Source organism: Salvia splendens, chromosome 2 (assembly GCF_004379255.2).
Source record: "Salvia splendens isolate huo1 chromosome 2, SspV2, whole genome shotgun sequence".
Lineage (NCBI taxonomy): Eukaryota > Viridiplantae > Streptophyta > Magnoliopsida > Lamiales > Lamiaceae > Salvia > Salvia splendens.
Window position 1 is genome coordinate 35,862,636 of NC_056033.1, and position 19,636 is coordinate 35,882,271.

Here is a 19,636-nt window from a genome sequence, read left to right on the forward strand (position 1 = left end):
CGTTGCCGACTACCGACTTTGGATCTGGCACGCGTACTTCGGGGTCCCTGGCTCGAACAACGACGTAAACGTGCTCCAACAGTCCGACCTCTTTACCGAAGTTTTGGATGGTAAAGCGCCGGCCATCAACTTCGTCGCCAACAACCGGCGGTATAAAATGGGGTACTATCTCGCCGACGGCATCTACCCGAAGTGGCCGACCTTCGTGAAGACGTGCGGCAGGCCAGCGAACCCAAAGTAGGCTCTTTTTGCGCAGAAGCAGGAGGCTGCGCGCAAGGATGTGGAGAGGGCGTTCGGGGTTCTCCAAGCTCGCTTCAACATCATCAAAGCCCCGGCTCGTTCGTGGTTCATGGAGAGCATGGTCGACATCATGTATACGTGCATAATCTTGCACAACATGATTGTCCGAGACGAAGGACCCGATGCCGGAAATTGGTTCGACCCCGAATCCCCCGGAAGCTCAACCGCAAGTAGTCTGCCGCGAAGTGGAGCGCATCCATCTATACAAGAACGGTTGGCTATTCGGGCAAGGACACGCGACTCTAGCGCCCACACCCAACTCCAAGAGGATCTAATTGAGCACATTTGGGAAAATTTTGGCGGAGAAGATTAAATTATGTCATTTTTATTTTTTTAGAATTTTAATTATGTCTTCGTTTTTTTAATGTTAAGTTGTAATGTTGTTTTAATTTTAATAAAGTGTGTTTGTTTAAATTGAATTGGGTTTTAAAAAAAATTTATAAATTAAATTGAATGAATAGTAATTAAGAGACGGTATAGAGACGGTTAAGAAACGGAGCGTTGCAAGTTCCGTCTCTTAGTTAAGAGATGGAGGAAAAAAGGACAGTGGGGCCCTCAAATAGTGCTCAAATAGTAGTTAAGAGACGGTTTAAGAGACGGTATAGAGACAGCGTTGTGGATGGCCTAATATGAATATCACATTCCACTAACATTACTTCTCTCTTACTTTGCCAATTCTACATTAAAACTCATGTCATTCATAATGTGTCATATTTTTTTTCATATACGGAGGGAGTATAAAACTCGGAATATGAAAAATTCGAATCAATATTCTATTATCTTTTTCTATTCATTTTGTTTCATACGATAGATTTCCCGAAAATGTAACTCAGTCCAATATTTTTACGTATGCACTGTATCTGTATAATGACCACGAAATGAATAAAATTTATAGTACAATCTATTTTCCATCTAAAATCTAGTGGAAATTCCTTCCTATATACCACACATAGTATATAGGAATTACAAAACTGCCATTTCGTTGTATCCCTCCAAAAAAAGCCCCGTATCCTCATCCTCCCGCGCTAAAATATTGAATTTGGGCAGCCGTTCTGATTCCTTCCTGCTCCACCAAAACCGAACAACTGCCGTCTGCATTGCCTTCCAAACTCCTAAATCAAACGATCACTCGGTAATTCCTCATTCCAATTTGTTTGCTCGTTTCGATTTTCAATATACTTTCTGTGATGTACTGCACTTAGCAATCAACTGGTAAACCCTAACGTGCAATTGGATTTTCTGAAAAAATAATTAAGTGATGTCATATGTGCTGTATTATTACTTATCATTCAGCTTCTCCAACCTTAGATCTGCCTCTTCCACCACAGTTTGGGTCATTCGCACATCTGTGTTGGTAATTGCTTCAGTATTAGCCAAAAGGTCCTAAATTCTGATTGACTGAACTTGATTGTTCAATAAACTGCAAGTTGCAATACTCTGATTTGCTTTTTTCTTCGAGATCAGACGGAAGAATGAATTTATATGTGGAATTTGCATTTTGTTTGGAGGAACATCTGATGTATATAAATTTCTGTTTTTGATATTAATAACTTCCGAACGTGTTATGGTAGTTTTGATAATGCAGTTTTTGAAGTTTAAAATTCAAATTTTAATTGAATCCGTACATTAAATGATCATGAATTCACATGCCTAAGTTCCATGTTTCTTATTCAAATAATTTTCTGTTCAAAGGATAACATGCATAAAACTTGAAAGATCTAAATCACCATTGGCGGCAAATAAAGCAACTATTCTTTCTCTATATATTATGTATAATTTAATAAATGTAAGTTTTGTTCAGTTTAAATAGTACTCCGTATGTCTGTACCATTATGTCAAGCGCAAACTATTGGTTAAAAAAATGCAAAAAAATATTGATTCTGTCATTGCAACAGAGATGGCCAAAGTTGAAAGTCCACAAGTTAGTAGAAGAACCACAAGAGCATCTCTGAATTCCACACCAAACTCAAAAGCTCCACAGGAGTATTCAAAGGCTACTAATCCTTCATGGCCATTGACTATCAAAGACCTTGTGTTCCGTGGTAAATCAATAAGCCTTGATGAGTTGATCAATTCTTTTCCAGGAAGAAGAGCACAGATTCTTGAATTGGTCCAGTTTTTGGGCCCTTTGAATTCACCGATGATTCCGTTATTTGTCTATGGAGGTGCTTCAACGGGAAAAACAAGCACTGTACTATATATGTTCAGGCACTTGAAGCGTCCGTTCATTTATTGTAGTTGTGTCTCTTGTTACAGTCCTAGTATACTGTTTGAGTCCATATTGAATCAGATTTTGCTTCATAGGAAGAATGAGAGTGGTGGTTATTTGAGTGCCAAACGGTGTGAAAGACCCTCTGATTTTGTCAATTTACTAGGTGAAGCTTTGACTGCTCTCATAGACAGCCTCAAAGGGAATATGGGAAAATCAAGCCCTAATGGGAGGATGGTTTACCTAGTATTCGATCATCTAGAGCTCGTAAGGGAATGGGATAAGAGTGATAGTACAATACCCCTCTTATTTAATTTGTACACCCTTCTTAAAATCCCTGAGGTTGGTCTGATTTTTATCAGTAGAGCTTCTCTTGATACATTTCAGTCGGACACAGGTTTTGTTGAGCCTTTCCCTGTCTATTTTCCTGATTACACAGAATATGATTTGCGCCAGATATTCATGAGTAATCAGGCAAATCCAAAGCTATATTCATCTTTTATAGGGTATGTATCACACTTAATATTTTCAGTGCTTAAAGCATACTTCTGGCAGAATTAACTCTATTTGTATCCTTGCTTTATTGTTGGACAGTTCGGTGTTGAGTCAATTCTATAGGATTACAAGACGGGTTGATGAATTATCTACTGCATTTTCTCCATTATTTAAAAAGTATTGTGAACCACTTGGTGATTTGGTAGCAGTCCCCAATGAAGACATGGAGAGAAAGTTATATAGCCATCTTCAACCATTTATCTCATTATACCAGAATGAGACGTTTACCATTTCTTCTCAACCGCTGCTTAACAACAGGAACTTGAGGAAGAGTGTTTTTAAGAAGTCTGGAGTTTGTGAAACTTTAGATGAGATTGATTTCCATATGTCTACTTCTGCCAAATATCTGCTCATCTCAGCCTTTCTTGCTTCACGGAATCCAGCAACCCTTGATGCCTCACTCTTTGATTCAACAGGAGGAACTGACAATCGGAAAAAAAAGCGAAAGTAAGGATTAAAACAACAATTTCTTTATCATGTAAAGAGTTATTCTAGAATTACAAATGCTCCTGGTACCTGGATAACAAATTTCTGTACCATAATGTTACATTTCAGGGTTTCTGAAAAATCAATTGACCAGAAGGAAGCAAAAGAACAAGAAATACTCATGAAAGGACCTGGAACTTTTCCGCTAGAGAGGCTGTTGGCCATACATCAATGCATCGCATCAGTTGGAGAATATTCACTTGATAATGAAGAACTACAAAATGATGGATTGGGAGCTGATGGTTCTGATAGTGGATCAATGTGCGACATTCTCTTGCAACTATCCAGTCTATGTAATGCCAATTTTATTACCAAAGGTGGAAGCTGCCCACTGGAAGGCTCAACACGGTATCGATCCATAGTGTCTGAAGATATAGTTTTGAAGGTAACAAATTCATCAAATCACACATTTGTATTCTTTTCTGCCTCTCATTTTAAGAAGATACTGCAGTCCGTACTGTGATGTTATTAAATGGTTTACAGGTTGCTAGGAGTCTGAAATTCCCCTTGTCAAGATACTTGTACAGAAGATAGCAGATTTGAACATTTGACTTCATGGCTGAAAGCAATGATCATTTGGCTTCATACAAATGTATATGTCAAGAGGCTGCTCTCATCCCTGATAGGCCGAGACTATGATAGTTACAGTTTAAACTAAAGAGTTTCCCTTGACTGTACACTTATTGTTGTGGTTATGAAATTAACATTTTGCAGTTTCCTTGATCTATGAGCAAAGTACTTTCTAACATGCTAATAGCCTATTCCTTAGTCACTCAGAAAGTGATATTTCCGTAACGTATAGTTTGGGATATCGTTTATTGGTTTCTTTACCCGTGTTTCTTTTATTGTAGAAGAGAGTTAATACAGCCCCAACCCTCAACCAATGTGATCTCCAAACTTATGACCATCATTTTATGAGGAAGTTTGATACTACTTTTATGATGTCTTAATTACCAGATGGGCAAAGGCCCCAAACCATTAAACCTCGTATTTATGTCATCTTTCTCATTTATTTTTGGACGAGGAAGAAAATCTATGGACTAAGGGATGGGGAATGGTAGATTAAACTAGCTGTAGTTTTTTTTGTTTTCAGTCTACCTGTTTTTCACCCAACTTGCTACGCTACTTGCTGATATTTTTTAAATATATTATTTGATGGGTAGTTGTTGAAAAATATGCTGGTTATTTCGTGTGGGAGATAATGAAGATTAGTGCATGTTTCTTAGTCATTTTTGGACTCTAACATCTTGCAGTTCAGACGACTCTGAGTTCCACTTTACTTTGAAGTCTCTTGGATTGGTATGACAAAGAAAAGGGCTCAAATTCCAAAATCAGTTAAGAATTTGTTTTACCAAAAAAATGTGACAGAAGCAGGGTTGACTTTTATATTAATCTTATTGGCAGGAAATTCTTGCAGAATGAGGGTTGACTTTTGTTTGCTGCTGCAACCCCTTTGCATTGAAGAAGGTCAAACTCTAGCTTATGAAATTGAGTAGGTATGACTTGGATTTTTAGTGGGGTTAACATTTTTCAACGTAAAATCTGAGGAAGAGGTGCCAAAATAAAGATTATATTTTCATTTTGTTAATTTGAATTTTGCTCTTTGATATGTTGAGTCACGTAATCTTGGCCTTGTGCTATAAAGTGTTGGTGGGTTGTTCACCGAACTGATAACTAGCCACAAGCTACAACCCATGTTACATTTATGATCATCATAAATTGATAAATTAATCACGTATGATTTGGGGGAAAAAAGGAAGGCAAACAACCATATCATATTTTCTTTGTTCTCTGCCTTTTGGACTCTTTCCATCTAATTTCTTTTCACCTCATAGCTTCTCAACTAATCTCATTTATTTCCCTTCATTGAATGCTAGAAATAAAGGCCCAGCTCCTCTCCCTACAGAAATTGGTTGGAGAGAGAGAAAGGTAAAAAGAGATACACTTTGGAGTTTGGAGAGATAGAGAGAGAAGGTGAAAGTATTACATGTTTTTCAGTTTCTTTTCCTTTCCACATATAATTTGCTGCTGGTTTTTTATGGTTTAGCAAGGGTGGTTTCCTCTTTTAGGGTTGAATATTTGACTCCTCCTACTTAAATCTTCAACTGTCTCTAAAACGCATTTATGGTGGTGGCATCTGACTGTTGAAGTAAGATGGTGTAAATTCATGGCACACACTGGCCTTAGTTATTACCCCTTTTTCTTCCATTTATTTCCTTCATCTATAAATCCCCCATTTATCCACCACAACTCCTCCGACGCGCGCACACACACACACACACAGTTTCTTTCTCCTCCTCTTTCAGACAAACAGCACCTCCCACAGTTGATGCAAGAAAATAGTTTCTGAGTCTTTTCTCACAGCTTCAAAAACTAAAAAAGGTGGTTTATTTTGTTGATTGTCTTTAAAGATGGACATGTCCATGGCACTGTTGTTGTTCTCTGGTGTGACATGCTACCTTCTTTGGTTCACCTTCATCTCCAAATCTCTAAAGGGCCCGCGAGTTTGGCCAGTTCTGGGCAGCCTGCCCGGCCTCATTGAGAATGCCGAGCGCATGCACGACTGGATTGCCGACAACCTCCGTGCATGCGGCGGCACCTACCAGACTTGCATCTGCGCCGTGCCCTTCTTGGCCCGGAAGCAAGGCCTCGTCACCGTCACCTGTGATCCCAAGAATTTGGAGCATATATTGAAAACCCGGTTCGATAACTACCCCAAGGGTCCTACCTGGCAGGCCGTCTTCCACGACCTACTCGGCCAGGGGATCTTCAACTCCGACGGCGATACCTGGCTCTTTCAGCGGAAGACGGCGGCCCTCGAATTCACCACACGGACGCTGCGCCAGGCCATGGCCCGCTGGGTGAACCGGGCCATCAAGAACCGGTTCTGTCCGTTCTTGATGTCGGCTCAGCTCGAGGCCAAGCCGGTTGACTTCCAGGATATTTTGCTCAGGCTGACGTTCGATAACATCTGTGGTCTGGCTTTCGGGAAGGACCCTCAGACTTTGGCTCCTGACTTGGCGGAGAACAGCTTCGCGTCGGCTTTCGACAATGCCACGGAGGCGTCGCTGCAGAGGTTTATCCTTCCTGAGGTGATGTGGAAGCTGAAGAAATGGCTGCGGCTCGGGATGGAGGTCAGCTTGAGCCGGAGCCTCGTCCACGTGGATGAGTATTTGTCCAACGTCATCAGCTCGCGTAAGGTGGAGCTGACAGGTCAGCAGAACAAGGATGCCAATCCCCACGATGATTTGCTGTCAAGATTTATGAAGAAGAAAGAGTCCTACTCGGATAAGTTTTTGCAGCACGTGGCGCTCAATTTCATCCTAGCTGGCCGGGACACGTCATCGGTGGCTCTGAGCTGGTTCTTTTGGCTGATCATACAGAATCCGAGGGTGGAGCACGAGATCCTGCGGGAGATATGCACCGTCCTGATCGAGACACGTGGCACCGACGTGGAGTCCTGGCTCGACGAGACTCTTGCATTTGAGGAAGTTGATCGTTTGGTGTATTTGAAGGCTGCATTGTCGGAGACACTAAGGCTGTACCCTTCGGTCCCCGAGGACTCGAAGCATGTGGTGGCGGACGACGTCTTGCCTGATGGGACTTTTGTCCCGGCTGGATCCTCGATCACGTATTCGATCTACTCGGCCGGTCGGATGAGGTCCACGTGGGGGGATGACTGTCTCGAGTTCAAGCCAGAGAGGTGGCTGTCGAGTAACAAGGACAAGTTTGTTGCCCATGACTCTTACAAGTTCGTGGCCTTTAACGCGGGGCCGCGGATGTGTCTCGGGAAGGACTTGGCCTACTTGCAAATGAAGTCGATCGCGGCAGCAGTGCTTCTCCGCCACAGGCTGACGGTGGTGCCCGGCCACAAGGTGGAGCAGAAGATGTCGCTGACGCTGTTCATGAAGGATGGGCTTAAGGTAAATGTGCATCAAAGGGATCTTAAATCACTTGTGGTGAGTGTGGTTAAGGAGAGGGAGGCAGCGGCGGCGGGTGCCGGAGATTGTTTGGATGGGGTGGCGTTGGCGGTGGAGTAAGGGTGGTGGTTGGGGTGGTTTAAGGCGGTAGTTGGAATGAGTTAAAGAAGAGTGTACAATTCTTTGTAGGGTGGGCGCCCATTAACTACTGAGTGTTTTAGGCCAACTCAGCTCAGTGGATGGCTGAATTCTCTTACAAAAAAGAAAGAAAAAAAAAAGAAATTATGTGGGACAAAACTCACATGGTGATATGGATGCCTAATGTTGCTCTTGAATGCATGTAAATGAGGGAGCATATGCATGCTTTGGAGGTACGACCATTCATTCTGAGATGGTGAGAAAATCTCGATAGTTAATATTTCTTGTTTTTTTTTTCTTTCCCCTATGTCTCTAATTCATCTTTTTGGGAGTATTTTGGGTTTCGTTATTGTATTTATTCTTTGAATTTCTTGTTTTGTTTTGCCATATTTCCCAGTTTAATTTACTCTCTTATTGAAACCTTATAAAATGTTATCGTACAAGTTAATGATTCAGATAAGATTTTAACTGTCCGTGGCTGTGTAAGACTTATAAGACCCACATAGCTTCTAATAAAAAACAGTGTAAGTAAAGGTACAAGGGGTTATACAATTATATCTCTGTGAATAATGTATAAAATTAATCATCTTTAAATTGAATGTAGGAAGCAATAATACCTCAGAACTAGAAAAAGTTCTTCAAAATCTAGATCAATATCTCAACGACCAAAACCATCCAAATTTATGAAGAAACGCCTCCTTCTCAGGACACTCTTCCCCCTAATCCAGAATTTTCTCTCCGGTGGCGAAAAGGTTCCATGTTAATGTGCCGACGAAGTACAGAGCAACGGCAACTTTAAACACATCATCCCAAGAACCTAAAAAATTATAATTCAAGAATTAAACTCTGATGCATTGTAGAGGAGAAGCTCCTGCAGAAAATAGTATTTGCACAAAGGACAAGTACAATTTGGACCCAAAGTATTAGCATAGTTTTGACTGTAAACTACACTTTAAGAAATTGCAGAAAAAGAGTTCATGAATACGACTTGGTTTGAATCCAGAATTGCGATATAGTTTTATCTTTATCTACTTTTTGAGACAAAAGGTATGGTTCTAGATTTGAACGACCGCTTTTTTGAAACTATATATATGTCCAGAATTATGCTTTTTGCAGAAAGTAAGGTACTAGGTTTGCTGTACCCTTTTGTAGTATGTATCCAGTAGCAGCAGTTCCGAAGACACCGGCAAGTACGCCAGCGGTGTTAGACAGACCCAAGAGAACTCCCTGAAATAGAAAAAAGCAACATTTAGATAAATGTGTAGGAGATCTTCGATTCTAACACCTTTAATCTCGTTCCAATTCGAGATGTGAGAGGCAAATATCTCACAGCATAGCGTGGCCCAATATCTTGATGATTCGAGTAGAGTCCGGATTGAGAGAATGCATCCGAACCCTGCAAGAAGATTTGTGTTAGTTGTACTATTTTATCAAGTTTTCAGGGCGACATGTGTCGAGAATGTCTCAAACCTGACTGCAAGCCATGCACAACACTGCTAGAGCAGGTGTCTTCACTTTACTAAGTTGTGTTAAGAAGAAGGCGGGACCAAGAAACCCAATCGACTGCATAATCTGTGTAATAAAATTGGAAATTTATATGCAAAATCATTCGGAGTAATGCTTCTGCCATATTTGCCTTCTAAATAAACTGAAGAGAATAAATCGAACAGCACTTGCCTTGCGGACTGAAGTGATGGAGAGACCTCTGCTTATGAGGGTATCAGCAATCCACCCGCCTATATTAGCAAACACGGCCATCGTGAGCCACGGTAGTACGCAGAGCAAGCCGGATTCAGTGAGGTTGAATTTCAAGACCTATGCAAGCCATAAGGAAAAAAGATTAAAATGACTGCGTGTGTAGCTTTTATCATTAGACTACATCACTTCGTTCTTGTCTGCATACAGAGTTAAAGGAAAATCATGCGAAGATATTATCCAGCAACGGCTTAAATACCTGGTTATAGTAAGTTGGCATCCATGTCAAGAGAATAAATGTTCCCCAGTTATGGCAGAAATGGGAAACGATTAGAGCCCAGACAGGGGCCTTGGTCAGAATTTTCTTCCATGGAATTTCTGAGACGGGTTCCTTAGATATGCTGCCGCCTAGAATCAATTCCCTTTCCCCCAGACTAAGACCTGGGTCATCTTCTGGTGAGCTGTGTGCCTAGAATCAGTAAAGATCAATGATTTTCAAAGGTATTTTTCTAACAGTGACACCTACAACTAATTCTAACACTAAGCATGTGAGTTTGAAGCTTATATTCGTAAAACAAGGCAAGAACCCAGTACTTAGTAAACAATGAAGAGCCAAGTTTCATTAGCATGCTGGAAAGGTGAATAATCATTTGGTAGCTATACTCTGACATGGAAGGAAATAGTTAAATAGAGAGGCCTTTTTATTTATCATAATCTCCACCAATCAAATTATGGATCTGCTAGACCCAGTTCATTCAATCCTTGGATAGTGAAGAGGTAGTAGCAAAAAGAAGCAGGGCCTTACTTTGTTCCACCAAAGTGCAAACCAGATAATCCCAAGGGATCCAAATGCATAGAATATAGATGGCCACCCATACTTGTGGATCATTACAGGCGAAACAGCTAAACCTGTAACTGATCCAAGATACATGCCGCTGTATACTAGCGCAAGAGACCTGCTTCTCTCAGAGACAGGAATCCATTTCGACAACAAATTATTCATAGCAGGCATGGCAACACCCTGCCATAAAATAAGACACATTAGACAAGGCAGAATATGATTTTTTTTATCAGAGAATACAGCACAATCAATCTAAACGTCTTATCAATCCAAAGTCCTGTATGCAGTTATCTAACTAGCTTCTTTTAGTTAAATTCAAGTTGAAGAATTTGAAGTCAGAGCAACACTTTAAGATGGATGGATATGCTACTAAGCTGAGAAACAAATCACATTATCAAATAAAAATAGATATGAGTACTTGCCCTCAGATATCACAAACGGTGTACAAAAAATATACTTATGATAACAGAATACTTTACCTCGCCAATTCCCATGAAGGCGCGCATAACTAGTAAGCACGGGAGCCCGACTCTTGCAGCAATAGGAGTCAAAACTGTTGCAATAGACCACCAAATCACTCCAAAACCAAGCACTAGCTTTCCACCTATTTTATCAGCCCATATACCTCCAAGAATCTATGCCACAGAAATGTGAAGAAGCTTTAGCTAGAGGAGGAAAGCTAAAAATGTCCTGAAGTGACTCCAACGAGTCACAAGCCAGCATGCATTGAGCTTTTTGGATGAAAATTATACTCAAGTGTCATGTAGATAAGGAACAGGATAATCTAGGACACATATAAGCTCAAAGAGTAATTTTATCGTATTTCGAGATAAACCAATATTGATGATGCTTCAGAAGTGCATCTTAGCTGGGACTAACTGCCAAAAGTTGATCCCTTGTTCAAATATTGTTAAGATTCTATGCTCTGTTGATCTCTCCACTATTGCTCTGGTGTATGTGTGTATGTATGTATTTCAAAGAATTTTTAACAACACAAGATTACCGGAAAAAGTCTAGCTGAACCACTTTTCAAAACTGGAGATAATCCTTTGCAAAAACTGGGATTCTCCAGAGCATGAGAAAATACCTGTGTAAGCAGATAACCCCAGAAAAAAGAAGACTGAATAAGACCAACAGTGGCACTGCTCCAGTTGTATTCCTTGGACATTGGGAGTATTGCTATGCTCATGTTCACCTAAGGACAGAAAGCATAAAACCATTGGTTCAGTTAGAAGTTTATGATCTTATTGAGCCAGACAAAGATTTGCATGTGGAAGTCACTGACTAAACATAACGTCTGCCAGGAAGTAGCAAACTTAGGCAAGAATCATAATCAATAATTATATTGAAGCAAAATATAAACATTAAAAGAATGTGTAATACATGAAGAACCTTACGCGGTCCATGTTGCACAGCAGAAATGCAGTAAAACATAGGAGCACCATCACCCATCGCTTTGGTAACTGCTTCCACCAAGGTACTACTTGCCCAACTTCCGTAACCAAAACTGCTTCACTTGCTCCATCAGGTGACAAGATGGAATCCAAATTAGTTCCAGTTATATCATACTCTTCGGATGTGAAGTCAGCTGTAGTCCTAGCCACTGTAGGATACTTTGACATAGGGTTTTGGCCATCAAGAAAGCTACGGTTACCAAACTTCCTTGCTGGAATCAGATTGCCATCAGAGTAGGCTGAAGAAAGGTGGCACTGACATAGTCCTCCAACTCGTCTCCTTGCATTGATCACTCTAAACTTTCGGCTCAGTTGGTGGGACGTTAAGAGAGGTGGATCTACTCTAAAATGTGACGCATAATTTAATTGGTGAAATTCTGAGTTCGATTGATCTCTAGCATGAAGTGATGAGCTATACCCACGAGAACATGTATAGGTTGTATGTGGAAGATTTAGCTTGCTACCAATCACGGTACATTTATACTTTGCTGCAGCAACACTCAAGTGCTGACCTGGTTGGTGATATGTGGCTGTTTCTCCATGATGTAGTCGTCCTGGTAATACAAGCAGATAACAAGATGCATCTATCACATTCACATTCCCAGATCATATTAACGAATGAATATAATGTGCTTCATGTAACAAGATGCCATATGAATAAAAAAGCTTCTCCTAACATTATATAACTACATGGACTTCCTGCATTACATATCTGGTCTAAGAAACATTAACCTTCGCAATAAAGACAGAAATAAAGGGGGAAACCAGAAAAAAAAAATATTATCGTTCTAATGGCTGATGGCTCTGGTATTGGCATTAGAAAACTGAAAAACATCGATATGTCAAAGGCTTACTTCAGAGAGTAGAAACCTTATCCATAAAAACTACTCGCTTAAGGATATAAATCAAATAATAGGTGAGGCACAAGTAACGCCGAGCTCAGTTCTTCATCACATTGTTATGCCTGGACTAGCAACACAGAATCACTTGCATCTCTCACGTAAATTGTGATTCCTGTATGCAAAATTTAACACAATCTGCCCAACAGAAAGTGCTTAGGTAACCTCAGGTACTAGTTAAGCAGGTAGCAATTAAGATATGGCGCATCAAAATAAATCAAACTGTTTACCAAATAAACTAAATTAAATTCCTTATCCACATAATTCACATTGCTCTGTAGTTCAATACAACACTAACGGAACTCGATACTAGCAGATTAAGCAATAAAAGTCACACTATCTTATCTTCCTTCGAAACGCATTCGAATCGAGCTTATGCAAGCTTGAATAAAACCTCTCGCAACCGTTCGAAATATGAATCAAAGCAAACAGTGCGCAATAAATCATCAACGCATCGAGTAAAGCTAAATGACTCATAGGAAATTACCGGAACTGATAAAGGAGCCGAAATTGCGGTGGGAAACGACGGCACCAATTGCCATTCTTCTGGATAGATAAATCCTGCTATCGCTTTGCTGTATTATGCTTTCATATCAGAAGCTATTAAGCAAATAAATAAAATTGAGATGTGATCTCCGTCGATGAGTATGAGGTAGTTTCTCTCCGTCGATAGAGGATAATACCCGCGCAGCTACCGTACTTCCATCTTCATACAATTTGCATTTAGCTCATATATTTTACTTCTGGAAAGCGGGAAATGCTGAGAGAGGGGTTGATTGAGTGCCACGTCACGTCATCTCTCAGATCGCTAAACGGTAATAATATTCCTCCTAAGAGCGTCCAAAATAGTGCCTAGCGCACCGCTTAGCCGAGCGCCGGCACTAGGCGATCTATTGCAACCGCCTAGCGGTTTCCGGATTTAAAAGCCGCCTAGCGCTCGGCGGTTCCGTGTCGCTAGGGGGTGCGCTGGGCGATCCGCTCGGCGCTATTGCAGCGTCCGGATCGCCTAGCGCACCGCCTAGCACGAATTTTTTTTTTCCGAAACATCATTTTCATTCGCACCACTTGTTTTAACGAGTACTCTCTCTATCTAAATTTTTGTACAATATCAACAACGGTAAATGGATCTCAACAACGAGCCTACTTCAGGGAGTAGCGGGTCTCAAGGTCAAACTCCCCCGGTCCCCGTGGGAAGTGGATGGAGTCAGATGCCACCATACTACAACATGTACCCGTGGCAGCAGATGATGCCCGGGTGGGCACCCAGTGCCCAGATGATGCCGGGGTGGGCACCCGGGATGCAGATGATGCCCGGGGGGTACAGGCGACGCAAGGGACGCCGGGGGGTACCGGCGATGGGGGGATCCCCGGCGACAAAGGGGACGCCGGGGGACGTCTATCGCCCCAGTTTTGATTTTTCGACTGGTTCGTCGCACACATCGACCCCAACGGAGGCGCAGCCGTTGCCCCAATTTGACACTTTCTCCTTCGATGAATTGGGGTTAGATCTTCTCGGTGTTCCGGATGCTCCCGTTCAAACGGGGGGCGTAGGGCGGGGTCATGGCGCCCCAAAGAAGAAAAATAAGGGGAAGAGGGTCGGCGAGTCCTCGCAGCCGGGTGAGGACGACAGCTCGGTACGGAGGAGGTGGACGGATGCGGAGAACGTCGCGCTGGCCAAGGCTTGGGTGAGTGTTTGCGACGATCATCTCGTTTTGAACAACCAGAGGATCGTCAACTTGTGGGGCAAGATAGCAGCAGCCTACCAGAGGTTTTGCCCGGAGGGGAGGCGATGCACCGGAGAGGATTGCCGGAAGGGGTGGGACCGAATCAGGACTGCGGTCTCCCGATTTTCGGGCTTGTACACCAACGCCCTCCGCATGATGAGCAGTGGCCAAACGGAGGAAGACTGCAGGAAGATAGCAGAGAAAGCCTTCCCCCTGAAGGGGGTGTATAAAGACTTCACCTACTGGAACTGCTATCTTGTGCTGAACGACTCCGAGAAGTTTCGAGTAGGTGTCGACGCTGGCTGGCCGAAGAAGCAACGGCTGAAATATACCAGTGATTTCAGCGGCAGCAGCGGTGGTTCCCACGACCTCCCCGAGACGGCCCAGGAGGTCCCGACCCATCGGTCGTTCGCTCGCCGAACTCGCCCGGTTGGGCACAGGCGGGCTCAACGGGAGGCGAGGGGGGTCGCCGGGGGTTCCCAGGAGGTCCAGTCGGCATCCCCCCTTGGCCAATCCACAACGAATCTCAAATTCTTCGCGCGTCAACAAACGCGCGCTCAGATGGTCAAGACGATGGCCGAATGGCGGGTGGCGGTGGACCCCGTGGAGAATAGTTTGCTTCAAACATTGCTCCTGAGCATGCAGGAGGATTTGGAGGTGGCACGGAGGGAAGCCGCCGGGAGTAGAGGCGGCGGCGGCGACGGAGGCAGAGGCGATGGTGCCGACAACGACAGAGGAGACGACGACGGAGACGACGACGGAGCAGAGGCGTGAATTATTGTACTTTTTTGTTAATTATTGTAATTTTTTAAAATTATTGTACTTTTTTTAAATTATTGTACTTTTTAAAATTTTAATAGTATTATTAATGTTTCCCGTATATGTCTCGTAAATTAAATTCCATATATTGTGTGATTGTTAATTATTTCATTTTTATATAATTGTTATTAGTGATGTGGCTGGGCTATTTATGATGTGGCTAGGCTATTGCTGGGCTATTTATGATGTGGCAGGAGGATTTTTAGTGTTGATGATATAGCAGGAGGAGTATGTGGCTGGGCTATTCCTACTGTGGATGCTCTAATATTCTACTACTACTCTATTGTTATCGACCCTCGTCCCAAGTCACATTGAAACATTTTTTTTGCACGAAAATTTATAAAATAAAGAGAATAATTTTGAATTTATTTGAGATATTTTTTTTAATTACGAAAATTAAGAAATTAATGTTATATGAATAATTGAAAAGAGAATAAATTAGATGAAAAAAATAAAGTGTAAAATAAAGAGAAAAATTAAAGAAAAAAATCATTCAAAAAAAGAAAATAGCTTAAAATATTTTTGTAAATTCAAGCTGAAATACTACTCGACTAACTTATTACTACGGATAGAGTATTTTAATTTGACCAACTTAAGTAAAAAAAACTCTAATGTTTGCACTATTCTAGTGTAATTTTATACTCCATATTGGACAACAACATGGATAAGATTTTAATCACTATAAACTAAATTGGACCGTATCTACTGATATTATTGATTATGATATAGGTAACACATACCTCATACCATACCCTATTTCATACATATCTATTGCCACATCAATTCGCTCAAAATCTTAGTCCTGCCACAACTTCTACAACCTTGTATCTCTGCTCCAACAATTTTTTTTTTATAAAATTAAAATAAATACACTACTAAAAAAGGAAAACCTCAGTCCTGGAATATGTTAGCGCGTTCCGAACTTTTCATTGAGAATGACTTAGAGGTGGACACGAGCTTGTTCTTCAAGGTTAGAAGCACATCGATTTAGATCTCCTTAATTCTTGAGACGTGCCTTAAATGTCAACTGAGAGTAAGAGATAAAAAAAATGTGAAAATATTGTTATATTTGTAGTTTTAAATTTGAAATTAAAAAAAAAAAAATTTTGCCCACCTCTCAAAAATCACCCCCAATGGTGCGGCGCCTCACCAGCAATGAGCACCACCGTCGCCCCTGCCCCCCCACCCATCACCATAGCCCCAAGCTCTCGTTCCCTCCCCCTTTCCATTTACCGCCCTTACTTGTTTACTAATGAAATGAGAGAAATTGATCGGTAATACGGAGTATTAATTATAGTAATTTTGATTAAATCATGGATTATAATTTTTAGGATCAATTATAATTGACTGTTAGATATATAAGTGAGTAATTATAACACTTTTCTTTTAAAAACTATATAATTAATTATTTTCAGCTCTTTCAGTAATTCAGGTTACTCGAATAGGTATTCGGGCGGGTTCACCAATTCGATAATTGGTTAATCGAATATTATATGTTTAATTCTAGCATTGAAATGTCTTTAGTTCTCATATGTATAAGATGTATCAAAAAAAAGATAACTAAGTACCGAATTAGGCAAGGTATATGAAAACGTCGAATAAGAAAAATATGTTCTTTGTGGGATCGTAGGTTTGGATGACTCCGATATAAAGGCAAATTGATACCACGCAAAGCTATATAACAATGGTCTTTCCACCACTAACTTTGACTCCTAAAGAGTACAGACTAAACCGAGTTACACAAAACTCGTTTCACAAATGTTACACATTAGAGTTTAAAGATCACTAGTATTTCACAATTTTCACTATCTATTTTTAATTTATGATTTTAATTGGGGAAAACAAGTACTCCATTGCAAAGTAGTTTGGCCTTATCCTGAACTTATTATTTTTACCTCCTGATGTGCGCAATTATTGTTACAATTTACTAGTATATTTTAATTCGCATATTATTGTAAGCCCCGCCTACCTATCAAACTAATGCACATGGTAAATGATCATGTGTGATCAACAAGATAAAGCGCACTTACCAAAATAAGTTGATGAAATAGTAGGCAATACAATAATAAATCCCAAATCATACAATTATCTTTACATGTGAGCCAAACATAGGTCCAAACTCAGTAGGTAAAATACATAAATAAAACTACAATAAACACAATTCTAGATCATCATCAAATAGGACAAAGAACCAGGAAAACAGCAGCTTCACAATTTCAAGTTGAAGCACAAGTGCTCACAAACACGAAAATTTTAGTGCCCACTCTTGAATGGGATGGCTCTGATGATCACCTGGTGGTAGAGGGCAGCGAGTGCAGCTCCGATGAATGGTCCAACCCAGAAGATCCACTGCAACGAGGCATAATAAACAGACGACATACGTTAGAGATGCAAAAGAACAATGATCACTTCAATTCTTAAAGATAATTTACTGTGATGAACTTACGTGGTCATCCCATGCGTGATCCTTGTTGAAGATAATGGCTGCGCCAAGGCTGCGGGCGGGGTTGATGCCAGTTCCGGTGATGGGGATGGTTGCCAAGTGAACCAAGAACACGGCGAATCCGATGGGGAGGGGAGCCAAAATCTGCAAATCAACACATTAGAATCATTCCTAAAGTGGGAATAAGTAGGAAAAACCAACTAAGTTTCAAGAATTGTTCTTAAACTCCTACAACAAATGAGAATTGCTTAAGCTGATGTTTGCTAACAAATACATTAATCCCTGCCAACAATGTTGCAAGACGTCTACTCTAAATCAATACTTAAGTTGCATACTATATGAAGAAAATAATTCCTCAATTAAAGCGTGCAGCGATGGAGCTATATAAAGTTATACTCACAGGAACATGAGAATCTCTGGCGTTTCTCTTGGCATCAGTGGCGGAGAAGACGGTGTAGACGAGGACGAAGGTGCCGATGATCTCAGCGCCAAGGCCAGAGCCCTTGGTGTAGCCATGGGCGACGACGTTAGCACCACCACCCTGAATCTGGTAGATGGTGGGCTGGAAACCCTTGACCACACCAGCACCGCAGATGGCACCCAGGGTTTGCATCACAATGTAGAAAACTGCTCTGGTCAGAGACAGTTTCCTCGCCAAGAACAGACCGAATGTCACGGCTGGGTTGATGTGTCCACCTGAAAATTTCACAAACATTCACAAATCACTACATGGAAACTAATTAATTTAGTACAGATGCTGGAAGGTTTATTCGGGCTCGAATTTCAACAAAATTAATTAGAGATGATTGTAGAAACTCCACGTGAAACTTGCCGAGATCTACAATTTTTCTAGCTCAAACATAGAAAGGAGAGCGCTCGAAGCAGAAATTTAAGCTAGAATTTGCAAAATATCAAAATTCAAGCTCAATAATCCGGAAATATATACTATAATTAGCTGTAAACCATAAATGTACACACAAACACGCACAAATGCAAACTTGATCAGTGTTCTACGTAAGCAAATTTGCTAATTCGTGAAGAAAAACAAAATTAAAGTGATTGCATGTATAGATCAAACACTGGATTTTACGAAACCACCACAAATTAGCTACGCAAACAACAAATTACAAGCTGAAACCGTCACCCTGAGGTTAAAAAACAGTAGATCCACAAAATAGTGGTGATTTGAGTAAGAAAAAGTACCAGAAATTCCAGCGGTGCAGTAAACTAGGGCGAAAATCATTCCACCGAAGGCCCAGGCAATTCCTTGAACACCAACGCTGGCGCACTTGGAGGTCGACCTGGCGTAGCCCATGACAGTCAAAACTGTGATGTAGAGGAACAAGAAGGTGGCCATGAATTCAGCAATGCCGGCTCTCCAGAAGGACCAGGAAGTGAGCTCGCCGGGCTCGAACAGCGGAGCCGGTGGCGGCTCCTTGTAGTCCTTGGTCTGGGCGGAGGTGCCAATTGGCTGCCTCTCGTTGAACTTGTTCGCTCCGAGCTTCACATCCTCCTCTTTGCCTTCCATTTTCTCTCACTGTGTTGGGAGCTGGGTTTTTTTTCCTCTCTCTAGGTTGGGGTTTGATGAGATAGAAGTAGTGCGTGAAGTGGAGAGGATAGAGACTGATTTATACTCACATGATAGGATAAGTGCGAGGGATATACAAATTCTGAAATTCTTTTTAGGCTTCGTGTTTCATTTTAAAGTCCTTGGAGTTTTGGTTTATTCTCGTTAACCCACTGTGTTTCTCTTTTTGCATTTTGAGCAATGATTAATTTGATAACAAAAATATGGAGTACTACTTTGATTTAATTTTATACGGTAGTTCGAAAGTTAATTAGTCATTTGATTACACTCTAGTTTCAGTCTAGTTCAAACTATTTTTGTAAAATAGTTCATTAGCTATTTCATTTCAATTTTTGGAATTAAATATTACTCCACTCTCTTAGTCTTATTCAGGATCAAGAGTATTAAAATGACATTATGTTTCGTTTTTTTAATTATACTCTACTAGTATTATTTTGGATGAAACATCTCAAAAATAAAAAATTTATCACTTAAATAAGATGTGAAAGATAAAAGCTTTAGCTTTGAAAATTTTCAAATAACTTCAAACAAGAGTACATAAACCTATACCTTACACACACATGTT

The 19,636-nt window shown here is 41.0% G+C and overlaps 5 protein-coding genes across 6 annotated transcripts; 3 read left to right on the forward strand and 2 right to left on the reverse strand.

Moving 5' to 3' along the window:
- The first annotated feature begins 1,310 nt into the window (after positions 1-1,310).
- On the forward strand, positions 1,311-3,219 carry LOC121792517 (origin of replication complex subunit 5-like). The gene is made up of 3 exons (XM_042190499.1): positions 1,311-1,432; positions 2,196-2,851; positions 2,949-3,219. The coding sequence occupies exons 2-3, from the start codon at positions 2,198-2,200 to the stop codon at positions 2,973-2,975; spliced, it is 681 nt and encodes a 226-aa protein (XP_042046433.1). The 5' UTR covers positions 1,311-1,432; positions 2,196-2,197; the 3' UTR covers positions 2,976-3,219.
- An 8-nt stretch (positions 3,220-3,227) lies between these two features.
- LOC121779164 (origin of replication complex subunit 5-like) lies at positions 3,228-4,084 on the forward strand. Its single transcript, XM_042176495.1, has 3 exons — positions 3,228-3,511; positions 3,620-3,935; positions 4,034-4,084. Exons 1-3 carry the CDS (start codon positions 3,228-3,230, stop codon positions 4,082-4,084), a joined length of 651 nt encoding a protein of 216 aa, XP_042032429.1.
- Positions 4,085-4,095: 11 nt separating this feature from the next.
- On the forward strand, positions 4,096-8,038 carry LOC121792473 (cytochrome P450 86A8-like). The gene is made up of 3 exons (XM_042190432.1): positions 4,096-4,849; positions 4,955-5,046; positions 5,428-8,038. The coding sequence occupies exon 3, from the start codon at positions 5,962-5,964 to the stop codon at positions 7,588-7,590; it is 1,629 nt and encodes a 542-aa protein (XP_042046366.1). The 5' UTR covers positions 4,096-4,849; positions 4,955-5,046; positions 5,428-5,961; the 3' UTR covers positions 7,591-8,038.
- Positions 8,039-8,091: 53 nt separating this feature from the next.
- On the reverse strand, positions 8,092-13,272 carry LOC121792467 (ascorbate transporter, chloroplastic-like). Of its 2 annotated transcripts, XM_042190424.1 has the most exons (11): positions 12,985-13,272; positions 11,542-12,152; positions 11,232-11,339; positions 10,624-10,779; positions 10,109-10,324; positions 9,563-9,772; positions 9,286-9,423; positions 9,079-9,180; positions 8,939-9,004; positions 8,751-8,835; positions 8,092-8,425 (listed from the first exon to the last, which is right to left on the reverse strand). In XM_042190424.1, exons 1-11 carry the CDS (start codon positions 13,037-13,039, stop codon positions 8,328-8,330), a joined length of 1,845 nt encoding a protein of 614 aa, XP_042046358.1. In that variant the 5' UTR covers positions 13,040-13,272; the 3' UTR covers positions 8,092-8,327. The 2 variants fall into 2 exon arrangements, with proteins under 2 accessions (XP_042046358.1, XP_042046359.1); XM_042190425.1 differs by lacking the exon at positions 12,985-13,272 and having other exon boundaries at positions 11,537-11,743.
- A 3,794-nt stretch (positions 13,273-17,066) lies between these two features.
- On the reverse strand, positions 17,067-19,098 carry LOC121792508 (aquaporin PIP1-2). Its single transcript, XM_042190490.1, has 4 exons — positions 18,687-19,098; positions 17,884-18,179; positions 17,487-17,627; positions 17,067-17,389 (listed from the first exon to the last, which is right to left on the reverse strand). The coding sequence occupies exons 1-4, from the start codon at positions 19,009-19,011 to the stop codon at positions 17,294-17,296; spliced, it is 858 nt and encodes a 285-aa protein (XP_042046424.1). The 5' UTR covers positions 19,012-19,098; the 3' UTR covers positions 17,067-17,293.
- Between the last annotated feature and the right edge of the window lie 538 nt (positions 19,099-19,636).